At 39.9% G+C, this 25,864-nt stretch overlaps 1 protein-coding gene across 2 annotated transcripts in view; it reads left to right on the top strand.

Annotated features, from left to right (window-relative positions):
* Positions 1-25,864, top strand: part of pax7 (paired box 7) — a 59,593-nt gene that overhangs the window by 15,259 nt on the left and 18,470 nt on the right. For both annotated transcript variants that reach the window (XM_023325307.1, XM_023325306.1), the window contains exons 5-7: positions 11,199-11,398; positions 22,556-22,721; positions 24,279-24,475. In XM_023325307.1, the coding sequence (XP_023181075.1) occupies positions 11,199-11,398; positions 22,556-22,721; positions 24,279-24,475 (563 nt within the window). The remainder of the gene's footprint in view (positions 1-11,198; positions 11,399-22,555; positions 22,722-24,278; positions 24,476-25,864) is intronic.

Here is a 25,864-nt window from a genome sequence, read left to right as displayed (position 1 = left end):
GAATCTGAAAGGATGACTTGAGGCAAAACAAAAAAAACATAAGGCATCTGGATTTAAAGTACCAGTAATAAGGTATACAAAGATTTGAGAACAAGCTATTCAAACAATTTAAAGTCATTTTAATAAGAATGGAGAGTAAGAGCTGAAACAAAAATAAGGCCCCTTCCACGACTTGTTGCTTTGCACTGCTGATTAACAGGCTGAAATAAGGCTTTTTTTTCTTGTTTCAATAAAATAAAAAATAAAAACGGTAAGTCTTGGTGTGGAAGATAACAAGCCACCAAGTCAATTGTATTAAACAAGACTGCTTTAAAAATTACTGCTGGCAATCTGTCTGTTTGGCAGCCTACTGGAACAGGTAGCCTGACTGAAAAACCAGCTAATATTAGCTTGTTACAGCTGTTGCTCCATAAACAGAAAACAAGATAAATGTGTTTTATTTTGTGCAATAGTAATTTTAAATGTACAAAAAGATTGGTAGAAGTTTATACTATAGTTCTCCATAAATATATGGATGAAAATCAATGACACTAACAAATATTATAGATAACCCTAATTGTGACTATATACTACTATTACTATTTTATAAGTTTGTTATTTTAATGTCATATTCACCGTCTTTTTGAGGTCGTTTTGTTTTCTAAGTTATCTACCAAACAAAATAAAAGCATGGAATCACATGTAGACAAAAAATATTCCAAATCAGTAACATTTTCATAATTGTAGATGGTTGCTTGAATTCTGATAAAAGGGCAAATAAAATTTCTGATCTTGTATTTATTGGCTTAGCAGATTAGAAGTAACTCAAGATTTGGAAGCTAGATTGCAATCATAATGTAGAGTGGGCTTTAAAAATTATGTGTATTTAAAGAAAGTCTTAGTCCAGTTTCAGTTTGTTCTTTCCTGAGATTTCAAAAAGCTGAAGTGAACAGTTCATCACAATACTGGAAAAAATATGTATTTATCTTGATAAACAAGCCATTGTTATGATGTAAAATAATAAAGCATGCCAAAATAGAGAGCGGGGTACATCAGGACATCTTAGGTTTTAATATCATTATTATGTCCGTGTGAAATTGTGTGACAGATGAGCAGGTCAGAGCCGCATCATTTGCTGAAAGAAATGTAGTTTCCTCCAATTTGCCTTGCCAGCTAAGGTTGTCAAACTCTGACAGCTGGCACAGATCGGGACAGTGTGTTGCATTACAACCATCCGCTGGTTACCGTGGAGCTGCATTAGGAAAGACAAAAAAAACATTTCTGGCTAATTTTATTACAATACAGGAATAGGCCACATAATGTGCAACAGTAATTATGTTTAGCACAGTGCTCCCTCAGTGATGAATAAGGAACATTGACCATGGTCTGCTGGTTTAAAAAATCGCCATTAGTCTATGCTACTTAGGGCCAGAACATTTCACATTTTATGGTCTTGATGGGGCCGCACCACTGAAATATTCATTTGTTTTTTAATTGTGCGTGTTTTTCCACAGCCACAAAGACAATAAACATGTTCCCTGAGTGTTGCAAATCAGAAATGTGTTTTTCTTCTACCGAGTTAAAATGTGAAAAGCGCTTGTCCAAACAGTGGGGTGGAGCTCCTGTCCTCGCCGACAAAATAACAACTTCAAATGTTGTCCCCTCTTTTCAACTAATGGGCTTATTTCTGCATCGTCAGTCATTCTCTCCTTGGGGAATATGTAGTCGCAGTATAAAAAGCTTTTCTGCTGTGCACATTACAACCTCTCAATATGGAGAGCTCTCACAAATTAATGCTTGACTGTGCCAAATAAAAGCTCTTATTAGATTGTTGTGTATGGAGGAGTTTTTACAGTTTTGCTCTTTTATAGGAATATAAAAGGAAATTTTATCAAGGAAATACCACAAGATTTCACACATTACTCGAACCTTAGTGCTATTTCTTTTTTTCTATTATTTGGATTTATGGGAGCAACAAGAAGTAAAGTGAACAGTTAAAGTTAAAATGTGAGCTTCTTGTTTGTTAATTTTATGCTTTGAGCTTTTTTTTATTGCCATTTTTACATTTAGTTGAAGTTTAACTCATTTTCCCCTTCTAGTGTCCTCGATATCCCCAACTTTTCAAAATTATTTGCCGGTCGTCCTTGTCCAGAAAATTAGAAAACTTCCCTTAGGCACAAAAAAATGTCCACTGTGCATTCCTGTACGCTGCCCAGTAATCTCTCTTTGGCTTTGTTGGGGGAAAAAAAAAAGATTTGTTCCTCCAGGAGACCTCGGCTCACAGCCCTGAGACGAAGCTGTTTGATTTTCTTCATACGTTTTTTTTTTGGTGCCTTTTTCTTGTTGGGGGACCGGGACTTTGGCTGTATTTCCATTTGGCAGAGAGACCCCTGTGGGCTCTTCTTTAATTTTCTTGCATTCTCTTAATTTCATTACATTCATTGTGACCTCAATTAGCAAAGAGTTTTGCTCAGGCAGTGACATTCTGCTTAAAAGCTCAGAAGTAAAACCACGGTAGCAACAGCTAAAACAGGTCTGGATCTTGTGAAGTCTGAAATCAACTGTGTTCTTTCAGATCCTCTGTAATTGAGCTTTGTTCTTCACATTTAAAATAAAGAAACATGTAATTTCTAAACAACTTCCCACATTGCATCATGTAAAGGAAGAAAAGTGACATCCATCGTTTGAAGCGAGAAATACCGCCACCAAAATAAGAGTTCATATTTTCATTGCTAACAGTGCTGTAAAGACAGCCATGCAGAAACAAAGCATGACTTAGAGTCAAAAGCAAACATTTATATTGTCACTAATATCCCACTTTTAGCCAGTAGTGCATTAAAGAAAAAGAATCCCACCCTTCAAGCCCTTCACGCTTTCAAAACTCAGGCAGCACAGAGGCATGGGGAGTCAATATGTCAGCGTTTATGGATGCCCTGCAGAGCTGCACAGGGCTGTCAGTCCCCCATTCATGCTCTAATGGCCCCCTGAGGTGCTCGTCTCTAGGGGCTGAAAGGGGCCGGGAGGCCCAGTGGACGCCCTGTTGTTGAAGGTGAGCGTGCGCTCTCATGGACGCGCTGCGCCTTCATCCATATGACAAGAGCAATAAAAGAGCATCACTCTCCCTCTCCTCTGTCTCCTCTGCTTTCTTTCGAGGCCCTCCAACCCCCCACTCTCCACCTCAAACAGTGAGAAGGGGCCTAATTGTTTGTTGTGAGAGCCAAAGATTATAGAGCCTCGCTCCCATCTTTCTTCCTCCCTTGCCTTTTCCTCCCTTTTTTTTTCAAGCCCGCTACTTTTTTCTGTGATTCTGTCAGAGAGACAAGGGGAAGAAAAGTACTGGAATTTCCCTGAGGAATGCGGATGCTAAATTCCCACTCTGACTGTCAGACGCTGCACATTTGCTTTAAAAACAGAACAATGTTTTACGATTTTCTCAGATAGACGAAGCTTGCATGAAGAAAAAGTGTGTAAATTTTGCGTTCAAAAGTTTAACGCATTCAAGCATTCACATGAAATGCATTCTGGCAGGAGCGCCCTTGGCCGTCTGCTACCTGCTATAAACCAGTAATTGATATGATAAGCAGGAGTTAAAACTGAAACCACTGACATCTGTCCATAAAGGTGAGAAGAGACTGATTTTATTTTATTTTAGATAGATAGATGGCCGAGTTGTAACGTACGGACACACATCACACCCAAATTCAATTTCAGCTAAATGTCAAATTATGACTGAGAGAAGGTCAAAGATATCAAGCTTGTAACCGGACCGGGTAAACACCTAACTTGATTTATAACCATTTGAACATTTTAATCTAATATTTCTAAATAAGCTCCATCCGAGTTGCCACTATGATTACTTTTAGAGTTTTCGTGGTTCTTTGTTTTTTTTCTTTCTCTTGTGTGGAGATATCCACAGGAAAAGATTATTCCAAAAACAATCTGTCCTTAAACCATTTTACTTATCGCTGGCGTCTATCTTGTTTTCACACAAGGGTCCTATCTCATACATCCCTCGGTGAATGCCTTGAATCGCATGGCTTCTTTAACTTGGCAACCCCTTCAGGATGAACAGGCAAGTGCATTAAAGAGAGATGCCGCGCCATTCTCAGAAAAATGCAAATTGAGAAGTTGTTAGTTATTTGATGTTGCTGTGCGAACCTCCACCCCCCTCCTCCCGCCTCCGATGCATCCCTCCAACTCCAGTGTTGGTGGTTGAATCGCATGCAGTCCTGGGGACAGGCAGGCCTGTTTATATGCAGGCCTGGAGCAGAGAAGACAGCGCAGAGACAGATGCATGTCAGAGATAGAAGATCCCATCTGAGGCAGATGCCTCTTATCGCGGGCCTGTTTGCATAATTAGGCCTTTTGATATTCACCCCCTCTGACTGACAAAAAGTATAATTGCAGGCATCAAGTACGACAAAAGGTGGGCACAAAATAAACAAGTCAACACAAACAGGGAGAAAAGACGTGGTGTTATTTTTGTCCTGTGGGAAAAAAAGAGGGAGGAAAAAACAGCATTTTTAACCAAATCTGCTGTCAGTCACAGTCAACTGGTGTGACTCGGTGCTCAGCAGCCTGTCCTGTGAATGCCTGCAAAACACAGAGCGTGAGGCCCGATTGTAATTATGCTGGAACTAATATGCTTTTCAAAATGAGCCATTATGAGCTAATGCTGCACTGCCAAAGCCCTGTCTGTTTTTGTCCCTCTGTCTTGGAGAGTTTGCAAAGGTATGGCTGATATTGAGGCCATGCGTTGTGATATCAGAGAGAGAATGTGGGGGGGTTGAAAGGGGGCGCCACTTTACTTTAGGGTTTGGCTGCACAGGTGAGGCTGAGACGAGGGATTTGGAGAACCTTCGCTGCTAAAACCGGAGCTTCTCTTTGTCACTTTTAGAGTAGTTTAAATGTTTTTGTGCAACGATTGTTTTTCCTATTTTTACTTTTTCAATATTTAAGAGCTTAATAATTTGCTGTGTTTTTAATGGCAATGTTTGCAACAGGCATTTAAAGATTTTTTTTTTTTATCTTTGCATTAGTGCTTTTTGAGAAAAAATAAAATAAAATAAAAACAAGTAATGCCTTAACTGGTTTATGCACACATTAGTCATCTCCCACATGCCCCCGACAAAGATATGTAAAAAGCCATAACATAAATGCATATTTTATTGCAGTAACACAATTTCTCACTGAAAAATTGACCTTTAATTTTAGCACATTTATTCATGCGAAGCAAACAAAAATTGTTTTCCATGAGATCGCCGATTGTTGTTTCTCTCCCATCGATGCCTTGTATAACACCCCTTTTCCAAAAGAACGCTCATTTGTTTCATTTAACATAGAGTCTCCATTTTGTGTCAGGTGAATCATTTCTATGTATATCTGACTTTTTAAATCAATATTCTGTTGAATGAGCCAAAGATGAGCCATTCTCAATTTTACAGCAGATATCTGTTTAAGAGAAAGTTTAAAGATTTCATATGCTCTAATAAAATTTAGAGTCCCACAGCATCACAGGTCCTCCACCGCCATATTTAGCAGTGGGCATGAGGTACTTTTCCATATATTCATCTTGTGTTACAGGCAAGAGTCTAACAGTTGATGTGGTGATAGAAAGACGCCACTCTTTGCTTTACATCTTGACATGTATATCATCCTCTGCATTGTGAATTATATCAATATAACTCAGAAATTAAGCTTTGAGTTGTTATATTTATACTCCGGCGAAACGGAGAGTTCAGAAAGTTAAATATAAATTAAGGAAATTGCTTCAGTCAAGGCTTTTCTAGGCCGTCTGTGATTTTGTGAAAAACAAAATCACAGACAGCCTGTACATCTATATATAGATAGATATGCATCTATCTATATATAGATATATATGCATATCTATATATATATATATTTTATATTTTTAGGCCATTTCCAAACCAGCTGCTAGCAAATTTGTCTGTGTCTCACCAGCCTGGGGAACATTATGTTTATTGCTCTTGTTACCCATCATAAACTTGTAGCTTAACAGATTGCTTGGTTAATTGCCACGTTAAATAGACAGCTGTCTATTTAATTAGCATTAGCTCACAAACCTGGAGGATAAAGGTGAGTTAGAGAAGTCTGAGGGTTTGGAGGGAGGTGGTGGTGGAGAAGGGGGTTTCAGACGATGCACATGATGACTGGTTTTGAAGAAGAAAGTGTGATGAGGATCCCATCTGTCTGGGGTCTGTCTGAAAGGTCAGGAGAGGAGCAAGAGGGGCAGGAAAAGCCTTTAAACCTCGCTGCAACCTTCAAACTATTAACTAGCAGTTCAAGTCTTTCAAGAGGAAGAGCTGTGTTTTATCTGAAAGGTCTGTTCAGAATTAAAGCTCATTAAAGCACAGCCACAGCAGGGTGAAGCGATCTAATGGGCATCTTCACGTCGACAGAGTTCATTTGGAGTATTCAGTACTTTCACACTAATTAAACACGGTTCACTACATTGGTACATGAAAATTTTGATTTTTTTTTTACCTTGTATTCGAGCAGCTTATGTAAAAATACCTTTATTCTCGTTGATTTTTATTAATATTGCAATACTCTTATAAAACACCTAACAGAATTATCTATGCTTACTGTGTTTACTGCTTTGTGACTCTGACCAGGCGAGTTGTTTTCCTAAATTTGAATGCACAAAGGAAATGAAGGAGAGAAAGAAAAGCTTTTCCCATCTAGAAGATATTTCAAACCAACTGTAAAAGGCTGTGGAACATTTCCCAAAGCTAAACAAAGTGCTTTCTATTCTTTTCTGCTTTCTTTGTTGTTGTTGTTATTGTTGTTTTTTCAGCATGAAACATTTTTCATGACAATATTGCATGACGCAACATTTGTCAAGCGTGGATTTGTACATATATACCGAGTATCTTGCATAGATCAATGATTGTGATATGTGCAACTTTTTGCTGTGGTGAATGTGTCACCGTGCCTTCTGCTGCAGGTTGTAAAAAAGAAAGTTACCTGTCAGTCAAACAATCGTATTATTTCAGTACAGGTTCTTTGCCTGCCCATTGAATGTAAGCAACCTTTATAATAATTACAAGAGAAATATTTTCTTTCTTTTCTTGAATTTTTAAGAATCACAATCAAAAAAAGAAAAATTAGTCGAGATAAAAGAAACTGAAATTAGTCAAGTCATATGGGGAAATTAAGTTTGAGTCGTGTAACTTAACAAGTCTAGTTTACAGTTTATAGAGGTGTGAAATACTACATATTTTGTTATCAGTTTGATACTAAGTAAAGCATCACTGGTATTAATACCAGTATTATATCAAACTTACTATTTAAGTTGGATGTAGAATTGAACTTTTGACCTTTAGGCATTTTTGTGTTTTTTTCCTTTGAATTATTTTGTCAAAATCAAGTTTTATGGGTGTCTAAAAATATTTTATTAGCATATTTATATTATATGATGACAAATTTGTGTGCGTTGTTTTTTTAAAGAAACAGAGTGGGAAAAAAATATTCAAATCAAAGCATAATGTTTGAAGGGTAGAATTGAGAAACTAAAAAATTAAATTCAATTTCAAGATGAAATCTGAAACTAAAGTATCGATCTAATCATTCTGGTAATTATGCAATACTCACACCGACTTGGTATTGATATAATTGATATTTTGGACTGATTCACACACCAGTTTATTCCCAGCTACAATTTACAAATGCCTGAAGGTTCTACCATCTTGTGTTCCAGAGATTAATGTTTATTGGTGCAAAACATGTATAATAAACCCAAAACAACAGAAAAAAACTTGTGAAGATACTCAGTGAAGCTTGGAAGAGGATCTGTATATACTTATATATAAAATGGTCAGTTCAAACTTCCGTGTTACAATCATGTTTTTTGGAAAATCCATGAAATGTATTGTAATGTGGGAATGTGGGCTTGGAGCTTTCACTGCCCCCGGAGTTCTTTCTGTAGCCTAATCAGGCTTTTACCTTGACAAAGCAGAGTGTAAACCTGATTAATTCCTATTCATGATGGCCACAATTTTAAATCAATATTGAGGTAAAACCTTGGAGGGCCCCTGGAGCAGAGTACACGGCACTAATCGTGCCCACTGGATGCAGCATAATGAGATTCTAATTGGACAATAAGTAATGAGACAAGGCATGAGTGGTTTACCAATATCTCATGAACCTTTGAATGGAAATTACAGCAGTTGTATTATGCAAAGGTCTAATCAGAGTTTACCTTTTTGCACTGTTAAAGAAATGACCTGATCAGTCCTGCAGGGCCCCATTTTGTCTATTTATTTAGCTCTTACTTTGCATGAAGCAGCCTGAAAGGCGGTGATTTCCTCTCTCTTTTCTTGCCGGTCCGTGTGTCTCGGGTCGTTTCTTAGATCAGCGGAGAGAGCAGCCATGTGTTTCGGAATAATTTCTGTCGTCAATTTTTGTCGGCATACAGATGAGTTTTACATCATGTCCAGGTCCCATTTGGCCTCCAACAACATGTGCCGTGTTCCATTTTCCTTCACTCATTACAGGCAGCACTGTTGACCTTGTGCTTCTGGTTCATGTACAACAGCAGATGTGTTGGCTCTGCAGGCTTAATGACGAACAGCAGTACAAGCTATATGCTGCTGAGGTCTATCAGGATACTGTTGAAACCACATATTTACATATTCTGTATTAAAAAGTCAGGTAACCCTTATTTTTTTTTAGACCATTTGGGATTGGCAAAATTATTTCTATTTGAAAAGTGCCAGAATAATGAGAGAATTTCTTTGGAGAATCTTTTTTCTTTACTTTTTTATTGTTCCGACATTTGCAGGAATGACTACAGTATTTAGTAGAACTGTCTCTTAAACTGTATGATTTTGGAAAGACATTTTGAGACATATCTCACAATATGTGGAACATTCCTCCTGGTAGTACTGGTGTAGCTTAGCTTAGCTTAGCCAGGTTTCTACGCTACCTCATTCACAAAATCCTTTTTAGCTATAAGGAGCTAAAAATGAGCTCCTTATAGATAAATATAAATTTACTAACATCTAGCCTTTATGATGGCTACTCTCATACACTGACTTTCTTGTACTTAATTCACTTTGTAACTAATTTTGCTGTGTTCTCAGGCTCATTGTCCATTTGTTGGATTCAGTTGCACTCCAGATTTAACTTCCTTGCTTTTTTCACATGTGATTTCAATATTTTCTTTTCTCAGGATCTGTTTAGTGAAGTGCACCACCCAATCCCACACAGCATAATACTGCTATTCCTGTGCTGAACAGCTGAGATTGTGTTCTCAGGCTTGCAAGCTTTCCCATTTTTCCTCCAAAATTAAGGTAGTTGTCTAAATTATATTCTTTCTTTTGGAGTAATGGCTGCTTCTTTTCTGAGTGGCCTTTCTGTCCATATTGGTGGGACTGGTTTCAGTGGGAAAGAATCTTAAAAATCCTTGATCTTGACATTAGCTGGACTTTGCCAAAATATTTAAAGGCACAATACTCTGACTAATAACAAAAAATCTCCGAATAAATTTTTATCTCATTATTTTTTGCATTTAGCAAATAGAAATTTAAATATTTACTCTGATTCAATGTCAGATTATTAGAAAAAAAGATTGTCAAATGTAGTACGTGTTTTCAACTGTACAGTGATAAACTGCGAGGTTGGTTTACTAGCTAGCTAGCTAAAGTTTGTGAGAACATCTCCAACAAAGAAAAAGGCAAAGAAAAGTGATAATTTGAGGAGGAGAGGACGGTGGTGTCTTGTTCAGAACCCCACTGAGCATGTGTCGACTCTGACCCCGGCGTCTCCCCCGTGGGGACGTGGAGGTGACTTTGCAAAGTGATCCGCAGACCGCGGCGCTGCTCTCAAGTGTCGTCATGGCGAGTTACAGAGCAAATGGATACTCGCATCCTCATGAAAACCAACAAAGGGATATGTGCTGTATGTACATATTCAACTTTGTATGTTCAAGGGTGTTCTACGAGCTTGTGCTTCAAGAATCAATCTTTATTAAAAAGGATAAGACTGAAGAATTGATTTAATGAATGCGGCCTCATGTCCTGCGGCCACATGTAATCCGCACGGAATCGTCGAGCACGAGCTCAGGGGGACAAAAAATGTTCGCAGAAGACTGGTGGAGTGGCCTGTAATGATAGTCTCCATATAATCCCATAATTCCTTGTTTAATTAAACTCTGGAGCTGGCCTTGAGTCTCCGCCAGCTCTGTTGCTCTTTTGTTCTCACAGTTGTTATTTGGAGGCAAGGTCTGAGTGTTCTTTTGTCCACTGAAAGATTTGACTGGAGTGAGCTGAAACAAAGAGCCAGAGTCAGGTGCGCATTTCCACCGGAGCCGGATGGCAAAGGGCCTCTGTCAGAACCCGAAATCTCTTCACGCGCCCTCTTCTTCAGCATCTCCCTTTATTTTCCCTTCTCCCACACTTTCTGGACTGAGCATGATGCAATCCAACTAGGCCTGGAGCAACACTGGCACATCACTCTGCCTTGTCAATGTCTCAATGAGGAAATTATGAAAATAAGAATTTTATGACATGAAATGAAAAGGGCCATGTAGTTTGAATAGACATGCAGAGGAGGTGAAAATGATGCAATTTTCTAAATTCAGTTATAATGGTAATGCATATTTACTGTCAAAAATTTCCCTGTCGGCCCGGATTGTACAGCTTTGTGCTGCATCTGTGTTCCTCGAGCAAAAATTCAGCTTAGTTGAATGCTGAAAAAGTAATGTAAAATATGCTTTAATTCATTCGGTGACAGCAGGTGGAAACACATGGGACTGAATGGTTTTGGTGCGATATTGTGCTCTATTTTATGCACTTTGGCTGAGCTGTGTATGAGCAGTATGCCCTGGGCCAATGACAGAGAAAAACAGGGTGAGGAGCAGCAAGGTGGCCTCTGCAGATTAACCCCTCTACCCACTGGCAGCCCGCTCCCCCTCAGCTCCCTGCCTCCACTGCCTCTGGGGCCCCTCTCACAGGCAGGATTGCATATCAGGGCCTCTTCTATATTAAATAAATATCCACAGATTAAGATAATATTCTCCCAGTTGTGTACGGAGAGAAAAGTAGCTGTCATTTGAATCCTCTCCGATGCAAACCCTGCATCACGAACGACAAAAGAGGCCCTTTTAGAATGCAGATAACGACGTTACTTTTCCACAAACAACTAATTTTCCCAAAGTCCTCTGGACTAGATATTCATTAGGTTTCTCTACACCTCAGGTAACCGCACAGACGAAGGATCGGATGTTGATTCGGAGCCAGATTTGCCCCTGAAGAGGAAGCAGAGGCGCAGCCGCACCACCTTCACAGCGGAGCAGCTGGAGGAGCTGGAGAAAGCTTTTGAGAGAACGCATTACCCTGACATCTACACCCGAGAAGAGCTGGCTCAGAGGACAAAACTCACAGAAGCCAGAGTACAGGTAGGTCCAACAGAGCTGTATGCAATTTAACCTTAGCTGAAGCAAAGACAAAGCAAAGATTAGCCATGCTTTTACTTTTACAGGGACTATGTCTTTGTGAGTAGGGTGCACTAACTTTCAACGCCTCTTTAGGACTACATGCTGCAGAAACACTGAATGTCACCAATGAAAAAGCCTTGCCTTTCTCTATAATTTGAGTCTGCACATTGCTTTAACATAATGTTCTTACCCCTTACATTTTTACACATTTAGTTCAAATTAGAGCCACAAATTTCAACATAATTAACTGGGATTTAATGTAAGCAACCAACAAAGTAGCACATTGTGAGGGGGAATGGATTCAGTTTTTTTACAAAACAAAGTTCTGATATTTAGGTTGTGACCAGCCACTCCTTCTGCAGGGGAAAATAATCACTCAGGGTGATGCTGCCACCACCGTGTTTCACCATTGCAATAGTTTGCTCAGTAAGATGGTGCGGTGTTACAGTATTTTAAATGAACACTATGTCTCCTGCATTGCTTTTGGCAAACTTCATGTGGGACTTCTTGCAGATTTTACTCATGAGTAGCTTTATTCTTCCTACTTCTTCATTAAGGTTAGATTTCCTGTCAATCTCCAACCGGAGCTGTTTGAGCTCTTCAGCTTCTTCACAGTTACATGGGGCCTATTGGCTGATTCATTGATTATTGCTCTCCATGCCTGGCTTGTCAGTTTTGGGATACTTGGAGATGTCTTTCTATTTTAATATCATGGATTGCACAATGCTCTATAATATGTTTAAAGCTTGGGACTTACAACCTAACCGTACATTAAACCTTTCCACATATTATCCCTGGCTTATCTACTGTATTTCTCAGTGTTATGACTATTTTTATTCATTAATGTTCTCTCAAAAAGCTCTGAGGCTTTTATAGTACAGCTGTATTCATATTGGGTTTAAAAGACACTGATTCTTCAGGTAATTTGCTACTCTGGATTTTATTTATGGGTGTCAAAGTAAAGATGGCTGAATACAAATGCTTCCCAAATGTTTCAGACATTACCCTCCTTCTAGTTTACAAATATACTGTACTCTGTAAATAAAATGTATCAAAATTTGTGATTCTAACCTGACAGAATGTGAAAAGTCTTAAGGAGTACGAATACTTCCACGGTGTAATACATTCATCCATCATGAACACGTTTTCCTTCTTATCATGCTATTCTCCTTAATGCTGAAGCAGTTTGACAGAAACACTTCCTTATTTCACACCCTACAGTCTAGGGCATAGACTAAGGAGGCCACTCTGACAGCCTGAACTCCCCACAATTTAGTGCAAGATTGAAGGAAGATGTGTACAGTAGAGTTACAGCAACAGCTGTTGTTCTAAAGATGGGAAGGGAGCAGAAACTAGGAGAGGAGCGAAAGGGAATGCATTCCTGATGGATTTCTCATTTCGGCCTTTGGCCAGGATCTCATCCCACCACTTTCAAGCTTGCCGCTGCTTGTAAAATCCTCCACATATCACACAGAGTTCTTCATCCTCTCTGGGGACTCCATGCCCCGACAACAACATTAATCAATCAACTGCTGGAGAAAAAAAAAGTCTGGGGCACCCCTCTCCTCTTACCCCAGTGGTTCACACTCACTCTGAAACGGCCCAAACTCCTCACCGCATGCTAACTGTTCATCACACCACAAACACGCAGAGTTGGTAACTGATTCCACACATGTCACTGTCCATCTTCAAAACCCCCCAACATGCACGGGTATCCAGTATGTCTGAGTAAAGGAGTGCAGTATGTCAAGTGCTGAAGAACTAAGAGCTTCAGCTGAGATTTTAATGTAAATATTACCCTACATTGTCTTAAAAAGTTCCTTTCAGTTTTGCATTTCATCTTCAGGGATTAAAGCAATCATGATATTTCTATAGTAGAAGCAGACTTACTCAATTTGTTTCTTGTTTTATATATTATCATTTATTTAACAAATGTATTCAATTATTATTCTTCATTAGAGCCGGCACAAGAAAACTAAGCAAAAGCTTAGGACTCTCAGAAGACAGGTTATCTAGTGTAAATATTATATGTACAAGTGACAAATCAATGGAGAAAACAAAAGTTGAAGCTCTACATTCAAGATAAATGTGATTTAATTTATTCAGAATGCAGACCTTCCTATATAAAGGAGAAATGGTATAAAACTTGGTCAACATCAGAAAAAATGGTTGGCTTTGATTTTGGTTGATCTGGATTCAGGGTTTTAAAAAGGAAAGAAGAAGAAGAAGAAGATCCTAAAAGCCACAGAAACAAAGAACATTATAAGAAATGAATGTGAGTCAAGCAACACACATCTAGCTATTGTGTGACTAACTTTCCCTCTAGTTAAAACTGTAACATTAAATGTGTATAATGAATAATCGTTGGTAAACAAGGATTAATTAACAGGAATATGAGTTGTGGGGTTTGTTGTTGGATGGATTGCCTCAAAAATATGCTTAGGGTCCCAAACAACATAAAGTAGAACATTTTTGGGTGGTTTTAACACTTTTACTAGCAAAAATGTAAAATGCAGCATAAACTGCTTGTCTGTCACAATGACATGATGCAGCCACCACCATGTTTTACTATGAGGAGGTATGATTAGAGCAGTGTTGTATAAAGTACTGAAATCTCAGAGTCAAGTAAAAGTACAAGTACCTCTCCAAAATACGACTTTGGTAAAAGTCGAAGTCACTGACTGAAATGTTACTTGAGTAAAAGTCTTAAAGTATCTGAAACTTCTTGTACTTAAGTATGGAAAGTACTGTAAAAATGGATGTACTCAAGTAATGTAATGAAAAGTACAAGTAAAAAGTAAAACAAAGCAAATGCAGTTTGAATGACATTTTTTATATTTTGGTAAACTTGTCAAATACACTTAAAATAATGTACACAACCAAGTGCAGGCAAAATTAAACCTGCTAATAGATATACCTGCAGGCATCATTTAGTTAAGAAAATTAGGTGCTTTACCTATAGCACAAGGTTAACTTAACCTGCTTTACAACTGAACCAGCTTCTTAGTAAACCCTCCAGGACAGAAAATACAAAGTTTTTGTAAGCCTCAAGTTTTCCCTTCAAGTAAGGTCAGTGCTGAAAATGAGAAAAATAAATAGTACAGAAAATGCGGCCAACATGAAGAAAAAGAGCTGTTACGATTACTCTACTTCACAAATCAGTGAATCAGTCAATAGGTGGTGCACACAACTGGTCATTATGCAAAAAAAAAAAAAAAAACCCAGAAAACTTTGGAGCGGGGGGGGGGGGGGGGGGTGCTGCCCACTGACGCGGCTCAGGGATTACGTGACACGCAGCGCCGTGCGCAGTGCCCTACAATGCACTGTAAGCTATGTAATGTGTTTTGAGGCAATTGACCAAAATCCCGGACAATTTTTAAATTCCCCCCGGACATCTTTTTAGGTCTGAAAAGTAGGACATGTCCGGGAAAAAGAGGACGTCTGGTCACCCTATCACCAGCTGGTGGTTCCCCTGGAGCCGTGTCCGACGTAGTTGCAGTCGTTGTGGTCTCCGTCTCCTCCTCCATGTGGCTGTTCCTGATTGCGAGACTTGCGTTGTGTTTAATGGGAGAAGCGAAACAGGTGTATCCTATTGGAGGTGATGAACAAGCCCAGGCAAGTAGTTCTACCGACTTTGTTCGGTAGCCTGCTTGCTACTTGCTAATCAGTAGGTGGGATCAAAACACTTCGTTTCTCTCTCTCGCTTTTTTGTAACGAGTAACTAAACCACACATTGAAAATGTATCGGAGTAAAAGTACGCAATTAAGTTCGGAAATGTAGTGAAGTAAAAGTGAAAGTCATCAAAAATTTTCATACTCCAGGAAAGTATGAAGTACTCCAAAATATACTTAAGTAAAGTAGTGAAGTATTTTTACTTCGTTACTATACAACACTGGATTAGAGTGTGCAACGCTTGTTTTCTGACAAATAGTGTTGTTCATAAAAACTTTTTTTTTATTGTTTATTTTTTTTATACTGGTACCATTATAGCAGATAAAAGATCCACAAATCTAATTTTATTTAGAACCGTATATATCCTTGGGCTGGTTCTGTTCTTCAGTCATCATTGAGGACTGTGACACGTCATTTAAAAGATTTCTTTCTTCCATTAACGCCTGAGTGTTTATGGAACCACAAATAATCGTGGAGCAGAGAGTGAGAAGTACGGGAGTAGAATGCCACCGGAGTTACTTCTGTCTCTTTGCATTTGGATAATCGACTTAAATGATGTCATGTGAAAACCTGAGGAATTTGAGCCGCGGCTGTAATTTGTTAATGCTGTTTTCCTCATAATCTAATTCTTTGAGGCTTTGAAAGTCTCAAAAGGTCAACTCAAACTTAATTTTCTGAGAAGGTTATGGAGAAAAGGGTACTGATGGCTAAAATAAATAGTGCTAACAGTGGTGCCGCAGTCTGCATGCTTCAAAGAACACATTGTCAAATCACTTTGTGAAAAGCCTAATAGTTTTTTCTAGCTTTTGCTCCAGATGCATCACCACTTTTAAAAACTGATTCTGAATTACACACATGCATATTCATCTCCTTTTACCACTTTGGACAGCTGATAGAGTCAAAGACTGTTACTGAAATGTGAGTGTACATGAGAAGATGTCCACCAGCTGGGCTGCTACATTGGTGCCTGAATGGCCTGTCATAGGCCAGGAGATGAGACCCTTTGGCCAGAGTGCAAAGCTCCTCCAGCACAGCTGCAATGACGCATCTTCCAGATGTCATCCAGAAACTTGCTGCAGTTTGAGGCTGAGAGAGAAATTACGGGCCGAGGTCCGTGCCGAGGTCCCACACGCTCATATTTTATCCTCAGATTTGTGAGAGCTGTCATGGTTCGCTGTTATCTGTTTGTCTTTTAAGATGACAATAATGTGGAAAGCAGTTTTTGGGATGGGTGCAGAGGTAAACTGTGAAGCTAACACCTCTGTAAACAAGGCCGCCAGTCAAAGCAGAGCTGTAAAATTAAAAGCTGGATCATCATATGAGTGATGAGTGTTTGGCTTAGCGCTGACTCACAACACAAACTCATAAATAGAGCTAACTGCCTGGCGTCTGCCCTCGTCTGCCATTTTAAGACCCTCTCAGCATCTATCTTGATCAGCCCCGCTGCCCCTTTTCAGAGAACTTCCCGGTGCTCCTTTACCACCACAAACCGTGCAATGGTTTTATCACCCCGGCTGACAAATTGTGGGATGTGATCCATATCTCTCAGCAATTAGTTCCAGACTGTCTCTGTAGGAGGGGACGCTGCCAAGTCTACCTTTTCTGTATCCACCGCGATTGCAGTGTGCTCTGCTACTTTCCATCTGATAACCCCTCAGTTTTAACAAGAGCAGGCAACAAAGCCATTTCACAAGAGTGCTGCTGAGTGGTGGATCAGGTGGGGAAGCATCGCGCAGGGGGAGAGATGTGCAGGCAATGGACAGCAGGTCGCTGTAAATCAGCTCTTACACATGAGGCAAATTGCATTTCCCTCCCATTTAGGCTGAAGTTTTTAAGAGACAGACTCCTGCTTCTCGACCGGAGCTCATCATCTCAGCATGCTGCTGCCGGCTCGCTTTACCAAATCTGTCACATAGGTCCTCTTTCATTACCAATAAACATCCTCCGTGTAGCTATTATAGTTAGTGGAATCTAATAAGGCATAAGCACTGCTTTTTATGAAGCATGCAAATCAATTTGGTAAAAAGTTTCTTTCTTTATCTGTGGCTTGCGCTGCTCTGAATGAGAGCACACAGAAAAGACCTATAAGTGGCTGTGTGCTAGCATCTTTAGCTGGGTGTAAAATACATTTAAAGCTGAGTTTAGCCTCATGCAGGTGGTTTTAAGCAGGTTAGTGGAAATGTAAGGTATTCCATGTTTATATTTCCTCATGGTTGTGCTATCAGTCAAGTTTCAGTACTGTGAAGGAAAAAAATCCCAATAGCGCCGAGTGGTAGCAACCAAACCCAACAGGCAACTGTATTCCCGCCAGTGCGGGTTTACTTCTCATAAAGGAATAAATAGGATTTGTGTAGATTGTCGGGAGGAAATTGTTGCAATGCATCAGAGTGAATGTTCTAACACTTTCTTATTATTAGAATTTAAATGACTTTGGTACAGTGCTTCTGTACTCCTGATACTTATCAAGCTAATCCCACTCTCCTCACAAATTCACACTCCTAGCTACTTTAATTAGCATAGTGCCAGTCTGGAAGGCAAGCAGGGAGGGAATCAGAGGGGAAGAAAGAGGAAAGGGAAAGAGGAGGAGGACGTGTGAGGCATGGGTAAAGGGGGGGGGGTATTGCGTGGTATGAGGCAGAAGAGGATTTGGTGTGTTGTTGAAGCCAGTTGCATCACCTCTTCTGCGTTTTTATGGGTATGAAGTCAGCAGCACATTTTGTTTTGTCATTATCTGTCGGCTCCTGGTATTCATCTGCCGAATGTTGCAAATTGGCTCTTGAAAGGCGTCACATATTCAAGACTTGTCTTTGGGAAAAGAATTCATGGAGGATTGTGTAAACAGGCAATTCTCAAATGTAAATGATCCTGTTTAAGAGAAGCAACACATAGTGGATTTTTTATTTTTTGGTCTCTGTGGTGCACTGTCATGGCTTTACAATGTTGGCATGAGTGCCCACTATCATTGATCAGCCAGGATAAAAAGGAATTTAATCGCTCAAAATCAGTTCTTTTGACTAACACGGAAAGGAAGATTAACAGAGATGAAGCAATGTGGAGTGTACCAGAAACCACAGACTCAGATTTCATCACTGCATTTAATATTTTACATTCTATCAGATTGTAGGCTTAAGGTTTGCATACACCCTGCCTTGCAAAACTATTTATACCTCTTGAACTTCAGGTTAAAACCACAAAACTCCAAGAATTTTATGTGACAGACCGACACGAACAAGTTCATATCTGTGAAGTGAAACTAAACTGTGAAACTGGAAGGAGTCCAACTAAACCAGAGATCTCCAACACTCAGCATGTGAGCCACATGTTGTGGCTCTTTGGTGGTCCACAGTGGCTTTTAACCTATAAGAAATGAGAAAGACAAAATAATAGTGCTTTTTCACAACAGTGACAACATTGGTGAAAAAAATATTTGGAATAAATTTGTTTTTTGAATTGGGGCTGCACAGTGGCACAGTTGGTAGAATTGTTGCCTTGCAGCAAGAAGGTTCTGGGTTCGATTCCCAGCACAGTCCAAAAACATGAGGCTAATTGGTCTCTCTAAATTCTCCCTAGGAGTGTGTGTGTGCGCATGGTTGTTTGTCCCGTCTGTCTCTGTGTTGCCCTGCGACAGACTGGCGATCTGTCCAGGATAACCCCGCCTCTCGCCCAGAACATTAGCTGGAGATGGACACCAGCACCTCCCGACCCGACTATGGACAAGGGTGTTAGAAAATGGATGGATGGATGGCATTCATGAAATCAATAAGCTCTCTGTTTTTGATGGGTCATGTTGTGACTGTAGATGTTACTTAGAGGAAAAATTGGCTCTCTAGGTTTTAAACATTGCTTGAAGAAACCAAGAGAGCCATAATATCTCTGGAAGAGAAACACTTTTGCACACACTTTTCCTGATTCACAGCTGCAGCTTAATTGTTCTGCTTTATTCTTTGTTCTTCCTTCCCGGGTTAAACTTGACACTTGATGATGTCCCTTTAACCTTAATGGGTCTAAATAACGTTCTCCACCACAATCCAACAATACAGACCTGTCCACGTGCCCTATATACTGGGAGACCTTATAGTCAGTGAAAATGAGACAGAAGTGTATTCTGTGAGTGAATTCAGGCCACGCACTCATAGGTAAACGAGGGTAACAATGAAGAAGCTCTGCAGCTGTCTGTGTTTCTGCAGAGAATTAAACCGGATTGGGGAGAGTCGAGGAGAATTTCTGTTCCAAGGTGACTTTGTGATCAGGTTCCAGAGCACACAGCCTCAAATCCTCAGCTTCGGGCTGTGTGTCGTAGTCTGTGCTAGAGTCGATGTGTGCATGTACAAGAAGACTGGGCTGGTAATATATGCATGCTGGTGATAGGGTATGGGCACATGTGCAGCCCCACTCAAGTGCTTGTTTATCCCTGTTTGTGCTAAGAGTCTGATGACTGTTGGAGAAAGCCACTTTGTGCCTTATGGTTCCCTCTTTTCCTCCTTATATTAGACTGGATGCACTGCATGTCCTGTCTGTGCATCCTTACTCGACAGAGGTGTTACACTAGGTCTTTTTTCAAAGTAATGTTGCAATGATATCGCTTCCTACTTCACTTTTGCACCCTAAAGCAAACCATTTGCAGTAATGGATAATGTTTTTATTGAGCTACATGTGTGTATAAAATTATTAGCCTGAAGAAATGTTAAAAAGAAATGCTAAGGTGTGAATATTTATCTTCATTAGGGAACCATCTTATTGCCGAATTTCATCCGGACATAAATGAGATTTAGATATTTTATGGGGAAAAAAATAGTTTCTAAGTTACAGTATCAACTAAACATAAAACACCCAAAAATGTTAAATCTGGTGACTACTTAAAGAGAAAGTCAAATGAATTATTCAAGAATGAGTATTCAGAGTAATAACAGCTCATAAAGTCTAAATATATAAAAAATTGTTAGCACTTTTCCTCTTTAAAAGTTAAACATACAGGTTCTCTGCATAACTGGAGTTCTTTAACAAGTCTAAAGGAGAAATTTGACAAAGAAAAAAGGAGGTCTTAACTCCACAGGAGTTTACCTGTTGTCCATCAGCTTGACCACCACCAACCCTAAAAAAAACAATAGCAAGGAAGACTCCTTCTAAGACTGTTTTGTAACTTCTGTCTGGGTTCCTTACTTTGACTCAGAACTGAGATGTAACAAGTACATGATGTAATCTTGTGAGATAAGCTGACTCGTATTTCCACCTTTTGATTCTGATCAGTGTGTTTCCTAGATCACACACAGAGGATAAATTTGAAAATTCATCAGGACAAATTAGTTTCTACTTAAAACAAATCATATCGGTTAAGCTTCAAAGAAGAAACAAGTCCAGACACTAGAAATTATATATTTCAGTATGGACACAGGCATCTAGTTCAAGGTCTAAGAGAGAATATGAGTTTGCATTCAAAATGTAACACTCTACATGTTGTGCCTGATCATGAATTTGTTATAGATCATTTCAAAAGCTTACTGAGCTCTATGCTGTAATATAAGGCACTCCAATGACTACTTTGACATCTATTGACATGCATCTAAATGAACATCTCCTTCATCAGATAACTTCATAAACAATGCATGTCTTGATGTTCCCAAAATCTTCTGTGGAATAAAATGATCAATTCATTTAAAGTCATAGAGTAGGCACATTCTTCTAGTCTTGGTCAGAGAGTGAAATGTGTGCATATATTTGTTTTCACTAAATAAATATATTGTTTTGTAAAAAAAAAAAATCCAAACCAAATATAGATACAGAAGAAGGAAGTAAAAGTACAACTTAGCAGGATATCAAAACAAACACAGCATATGGCTGAATAAATCTTTTAAGGTGAAGCCGAAACTGAAAATGGAAACAGTGAGTTAAAGAAAGTAGTGAAAGAGAAACTTAACTTTAACATTCAGGTGTTTTTGTGTCCGCCATGATGAAGCACCGGCTTCCTGAGCTTGGATGACAAAAGAAGGAAGGAAGTTAAAGTGAGCATGAAAGAAGGAGTGTTGTGAGTGGATGAGGTCGAAGGTGAAGTGGCACTGCCGGGTGGGGTGATCGGGAGTGTGTGGAGGGAAGGGGGTGCACCTCCCACTACCCCTGCCCCCAACCGTGCGCCCCCTCCCTCCCTTGAGCCAGGCAGCTGCTTGTCTGGCCCAGTCGGTGCTCAGTTCAAACCTCAGAGCACGCTCCACTACATCCCAATAGGAAAAATTTCCCCGAGCTACACCTCACGTTTGTTTTGTAATAGCCGACTGAAGAGATTCAGACTCAGCCTTTAGAAGCAGTCGCGCTTTAGATAAAGATTTCCTGTTGGTTTTCCACTTGTACACCCCAAGATTTGTCCTTTTCTGAAAGCTGACACAGTCGCTGCCTGTTGTATCTTATTTCCTCCCTTGCAAACTGAGTTAAAAGCAAAGAAGTCTTTGTGGAAGAAACAACTGTGTAGAAAAAGAACCACATTCGAATTAAGATCTCTGCAAGGCTGAGATCCCTTGTAGGCCCATACGAGTTTATATGTATGTTTGTGCACACAAAAAAGAGGCGGGCCCTCAAAATGCAGAGTACGTCTCTGTGTAAGTCGCCTTGAAAGTGTCCCTCTTTAAGACCTGTTTAAAAGGGACGCCCCCTCTTTGTGTCCACTGTTCTCGCTGGCGTACGGAGGGCCTTTTGTCCCCCTCTTTCATGTGCTCTCACAATAGCGCTGGCCGTTTGAAACACAACAGTAGATGAACTGCGCTGACAGTGTATTAAACTCTGATGAATTGCCTGTGCGAGGCATAGATCAATGTCCTTCAACCCCAAGCACACAGCGAAGCCCGAGCCTTGTCTTGGCTAAATGGAACAGGTTGCTGGCTCTTTTCAAAAGGCGCCTGATTATATTCATGTTTTGTTGAAGCAGAAGCCTTTTTAAAATGTGTAAATCTTTGCCATTCTAAAGACTCCCTATTTTCTTCCCCTTTCTTTCAGAGAAGTGACATGGTAATGCTGCTCATTTTGTTACCGCTCTACTTGAATTTTTTTTTTTTTTTACTCCTAAAATATACCTTGCAACTTAATAAACAACAAAAAATACGCCTTACAGTTATATCCTGAAAAACATCATCATTTACCAAAATGTCTTTTAGCTTTTCAAGCTTACTAGAGGGGTGTGATGCAGACTAATGGCCTGCCTCTGACCTTTCAGTGACTTCTTCCCTCTGAAGGAAGCTTAGAGCTGCCTGTTTACACAGATCACAACCACTTAAGAACAACACATATAGGCCACTGAGCTCCCAAGAAGGGCTGCAGACTGTCAGCTAACAGCAGCAGTGCCACTGTTCTCACCAGATTAATCACAGGTGGCAGAACTCCCTCTTAGAGGTCAAGCTAACACACACTAAAGAGAAACTGAAGCTACTTTTTGGAATGATGTGTTTTTATCCAACTTGCAGGTGTGGTTTAGCAACAGACGGGCTCGGTGGCGCAAGCAGGCCGGCGCCAATCAGCTAGCAGCCTTCAACCACCTGCTTCCCGGCGGTTTCCCGCCCACGGGGATGCCAACTTTACCCACCTACCAGCTGCCGGAGACCAGCTACCCCAGCACCACGCTATCACAGGGTAAATCTGACGCAGCCCAACATACAGAATGCTCTGTCCGGTGGTTTTAACTCAATTTTGCTAAATATTCCATTAGTACTATTTATTTGTGGTATGCCATCCATTTTTCATGTACATGTTAATAAAGTTGCACGAATCATGTGCTGCACATAAGAAGCATGCAGCAGCTTGTTATCTTTCTAATCACATCTTTGTCACAGTGAGAAAGAAACAAGTCTTACATTACAAGCAAGGGTCACATGGAAGCTTTACACTTTTTACTAAGAAATTTGCTTTCGAAAGATGATTCAGGAAACGCCTGTCAGATGCTTTCAACGATCACAGGATTTAGTGTATTTTATTAGGATTTTATGTGATTTACCAGCACAAATTAAATGGAAATGGCCTGTATTTGTATAGCACTTGAGTGGACTACAAAGCGCTTCACACTACATTTAGTGATTCACACACACATTCACACGCTGATTGTGGAAAGCTACATTATAGCTGCCCTGAAAAAAGATGACAGTCAGCACCACCAAACCTTCTGACCGCCATTACCAAACCACCAAAGTAACAGATAATTGTGAAGAGGAAGGACACTGATATGTTGTTTTTAAAATGTTTTGCAAATAGAAAAATGAAATGTATTTTTATTTAGCCTTTGGGGGTCCTCTTCCTAGAATCATCTTTAGCTATAATTAAAGCTGGAGGTTTTGTGTCTCTTCTAAATAAGCTCAAGTCAGTCAGACTGGATAGAGCGTCTGTAAGCAGCACTTTTCAAGTCTTGCCACAGTTTCTCAATTGTATTGATGTCTGGACTTTGACTAGGACTTCCTAGCATTTCATATAACCTGTTCCCATTGTAGCTCATCATTCTGGTCAGTGTTCTGCATAGGCAGCATCAAAGAGGTTTACTTCCAGAGTTGTCCTGTGTTAAGCTACATTCACCATGTTATCCTCCTCAAAACATCCCCTCCATCACGTTTCAGGGTGGAGATAGTTTTTGTTTTGGTTCCACCTGACCAGATAACCTTCTTCTAGACGTTTACTATGTATCCTGCATGACTTGTGGCACACTTTAAGCATCACCTGTAAGAGCTTTGTTTCAACAATGACTTTATTTTTACTACTGGTCCATGAATGCCAGTTTTTGGAAACCCTTTTACCATTTGTTATTCTGTCAGGTTGCCTCTTTGATAAATGCTCTTCTTACCCAAAATGCTAGACGCTAGTTCTTAGTGGACACAAGTTTCTTGGTAGGCTTAAGATAAATATGTATGACCTAACTTAACTTCTCAATAACTTTCTCCCTCTCTGAGCTGTAAGTAGTTTAGGTCCTCAGCTGTGTTCACTAATGTTCCCCAACAACTCCTGAGGCCATCAGAACAGTTGTTCTTATGTCAATATCAAATTCAAGCAGCTTTTTATTAAAGTATTGAAATTTAATTAGAGGTATCAGAGTATAGGAGGGTGAATAAAATCCACTCTACACTTCAATTGGAGCCTTTTGTCGTAAAGATTCCTGTTGTTGCGGTGCAGAACATTAATGTTGTGTATGTTCTTTGTTTATGTCAGAGGGCAGCAGCACATTGCACAGACCACAGCCTCTGCCGCCGTCTTCCATGCACCAGGGTGGTCTGAGCGCCGACAGCAGCTCTGCGTACGGCCTGTCGTCCAATCGACACAGCTTCTCCAGCTACTCCGATACATTCATGAGCCCATCCGCCTCCAGCAACCACATGAACCCTGTTGGCAACGGGCTCTCCCCACAGGTCAGACCCAGCAGCCCTATAAGGCCTCATGCCACGTCTTCTTCTCTCATAGGTGTTGATAACATTCTTTATTCCACGGCTTTCCTCCTCCTCTCTCAGCTAAGGATATGTAATTGCATTTTTTTTTCACTGAAATTAAGATTCAGAAACAGCATGTTCAGCGAAAATAACTGCCAGTGTGGGCTTTTATGTTCGCCTTTCCAAAGCCCTGGATTTATTTTAGCTACTCCAAATTGCTACATTTGTAAAACAATTGGATTAACATCAACAAATTAAAATTCATCTTGATAGCAACCAGAAGTGCTCAAGCTGCTCCAAACAGCGGTTTTCTACTTTCCTGGGACATCTAAATCCTGCACCGCGCAGAGAGAGCACATGCAGATGAAATAATTAGCTAAAGCTTATAAATGTGGACCCATAATCTTCTTCACGTAATTGTCTGCAGCTCGAAGACTCCAGTGCCTTGTGTGATTTTTATTTTTTTTCGCTTGTGTCTTGTGCTGCATGATTTTCAGGCATCTTTATATGCAGAGTGAACCTAAATTCAACTCTGTCCACTTCTTGGACCTTAAAGTAAAGATTTATGTGTGTTGTTTTCTGAAAAGCATTTGGTTTTAGTTGTTAACATCTTTTAGACACTTCCATTAATGAGCGTTTAAATGCGACTGCCTCTTGTAAGGATTGAGCTTTAAGTAGCACAGAATGAAAAATGATTTGTATTGATGCAAATCGTGTGTACGGAGTGAATTATGCACAATTACCCATCAACACTGGCCAGTCTTGCCCACCCTCACCAACAAGATGTGGTTAACAGGCAGAAAATAAGATTGAAATGGTGTGTAAAGAGTTGAAAATGAATTTCAATGCTGCATTTGTCCACAATTACCCCGTCGTTCACACATGTTTTATTGGGGAGTTTTTTTTTTCTCCTTCCTTCAAATATTTCTCAAAGCAGATTGGAAACATTCTTGGTATTACCCTCTTTCTTCAGAGAAGAAAGAATTAAGGATTTTGTGACAAAAAAGAGATTTTCTCTCCTGCTGGAGCGACGGAGGATAACATGGAGGCTCACAGCGTGTTTGATTGTTAATCGTGGCACAGGGGTTTTAACTGCTAATGCTCTCACTGCAAACCTGCAGAAAAACACCAGGAACATGGAGCCCTTTTTTTATTATTATTATTAATGGGTCTCTCTAATGCTGGCATGGGGTGCACTGTCGCTTTCCTCTCCCTCCCGTCAGAGCGGTGGAAGAATGTGTTGGGATATTAAACATTTCCTGTCACAGTGGGGATTAGGACGTGAGCATTTGGGCAGCTGTAGAGAGCGGATTTTTCGTTTTCAATTACTCAATCAGAAGTGATTGATAGAGGCGCCAACTGACATGCGCT

This window comes from Xiphophorus maculatus, chromosome 20 (genome assembly GCF_002775205.1).
Source record: "Xiphophorus maculatus strain JP 163 A chromosome 20, X_maculatus-5.0-male, whole genome shotgun sequence".
In the NCBI taxonomy this organism is placed as follows: domain Eukaryota; kingdom Metazoa; phylum Chordata; class Actinopteri; order Cyprinodontiformes; family Poeciliidae; genus Xiphophorus; species Xiphophorus maculatus.
Note: the sequence above shows the minus strand (reverse complement) of the source record. Positions and strands in the feature narration are given on the sequence as shown.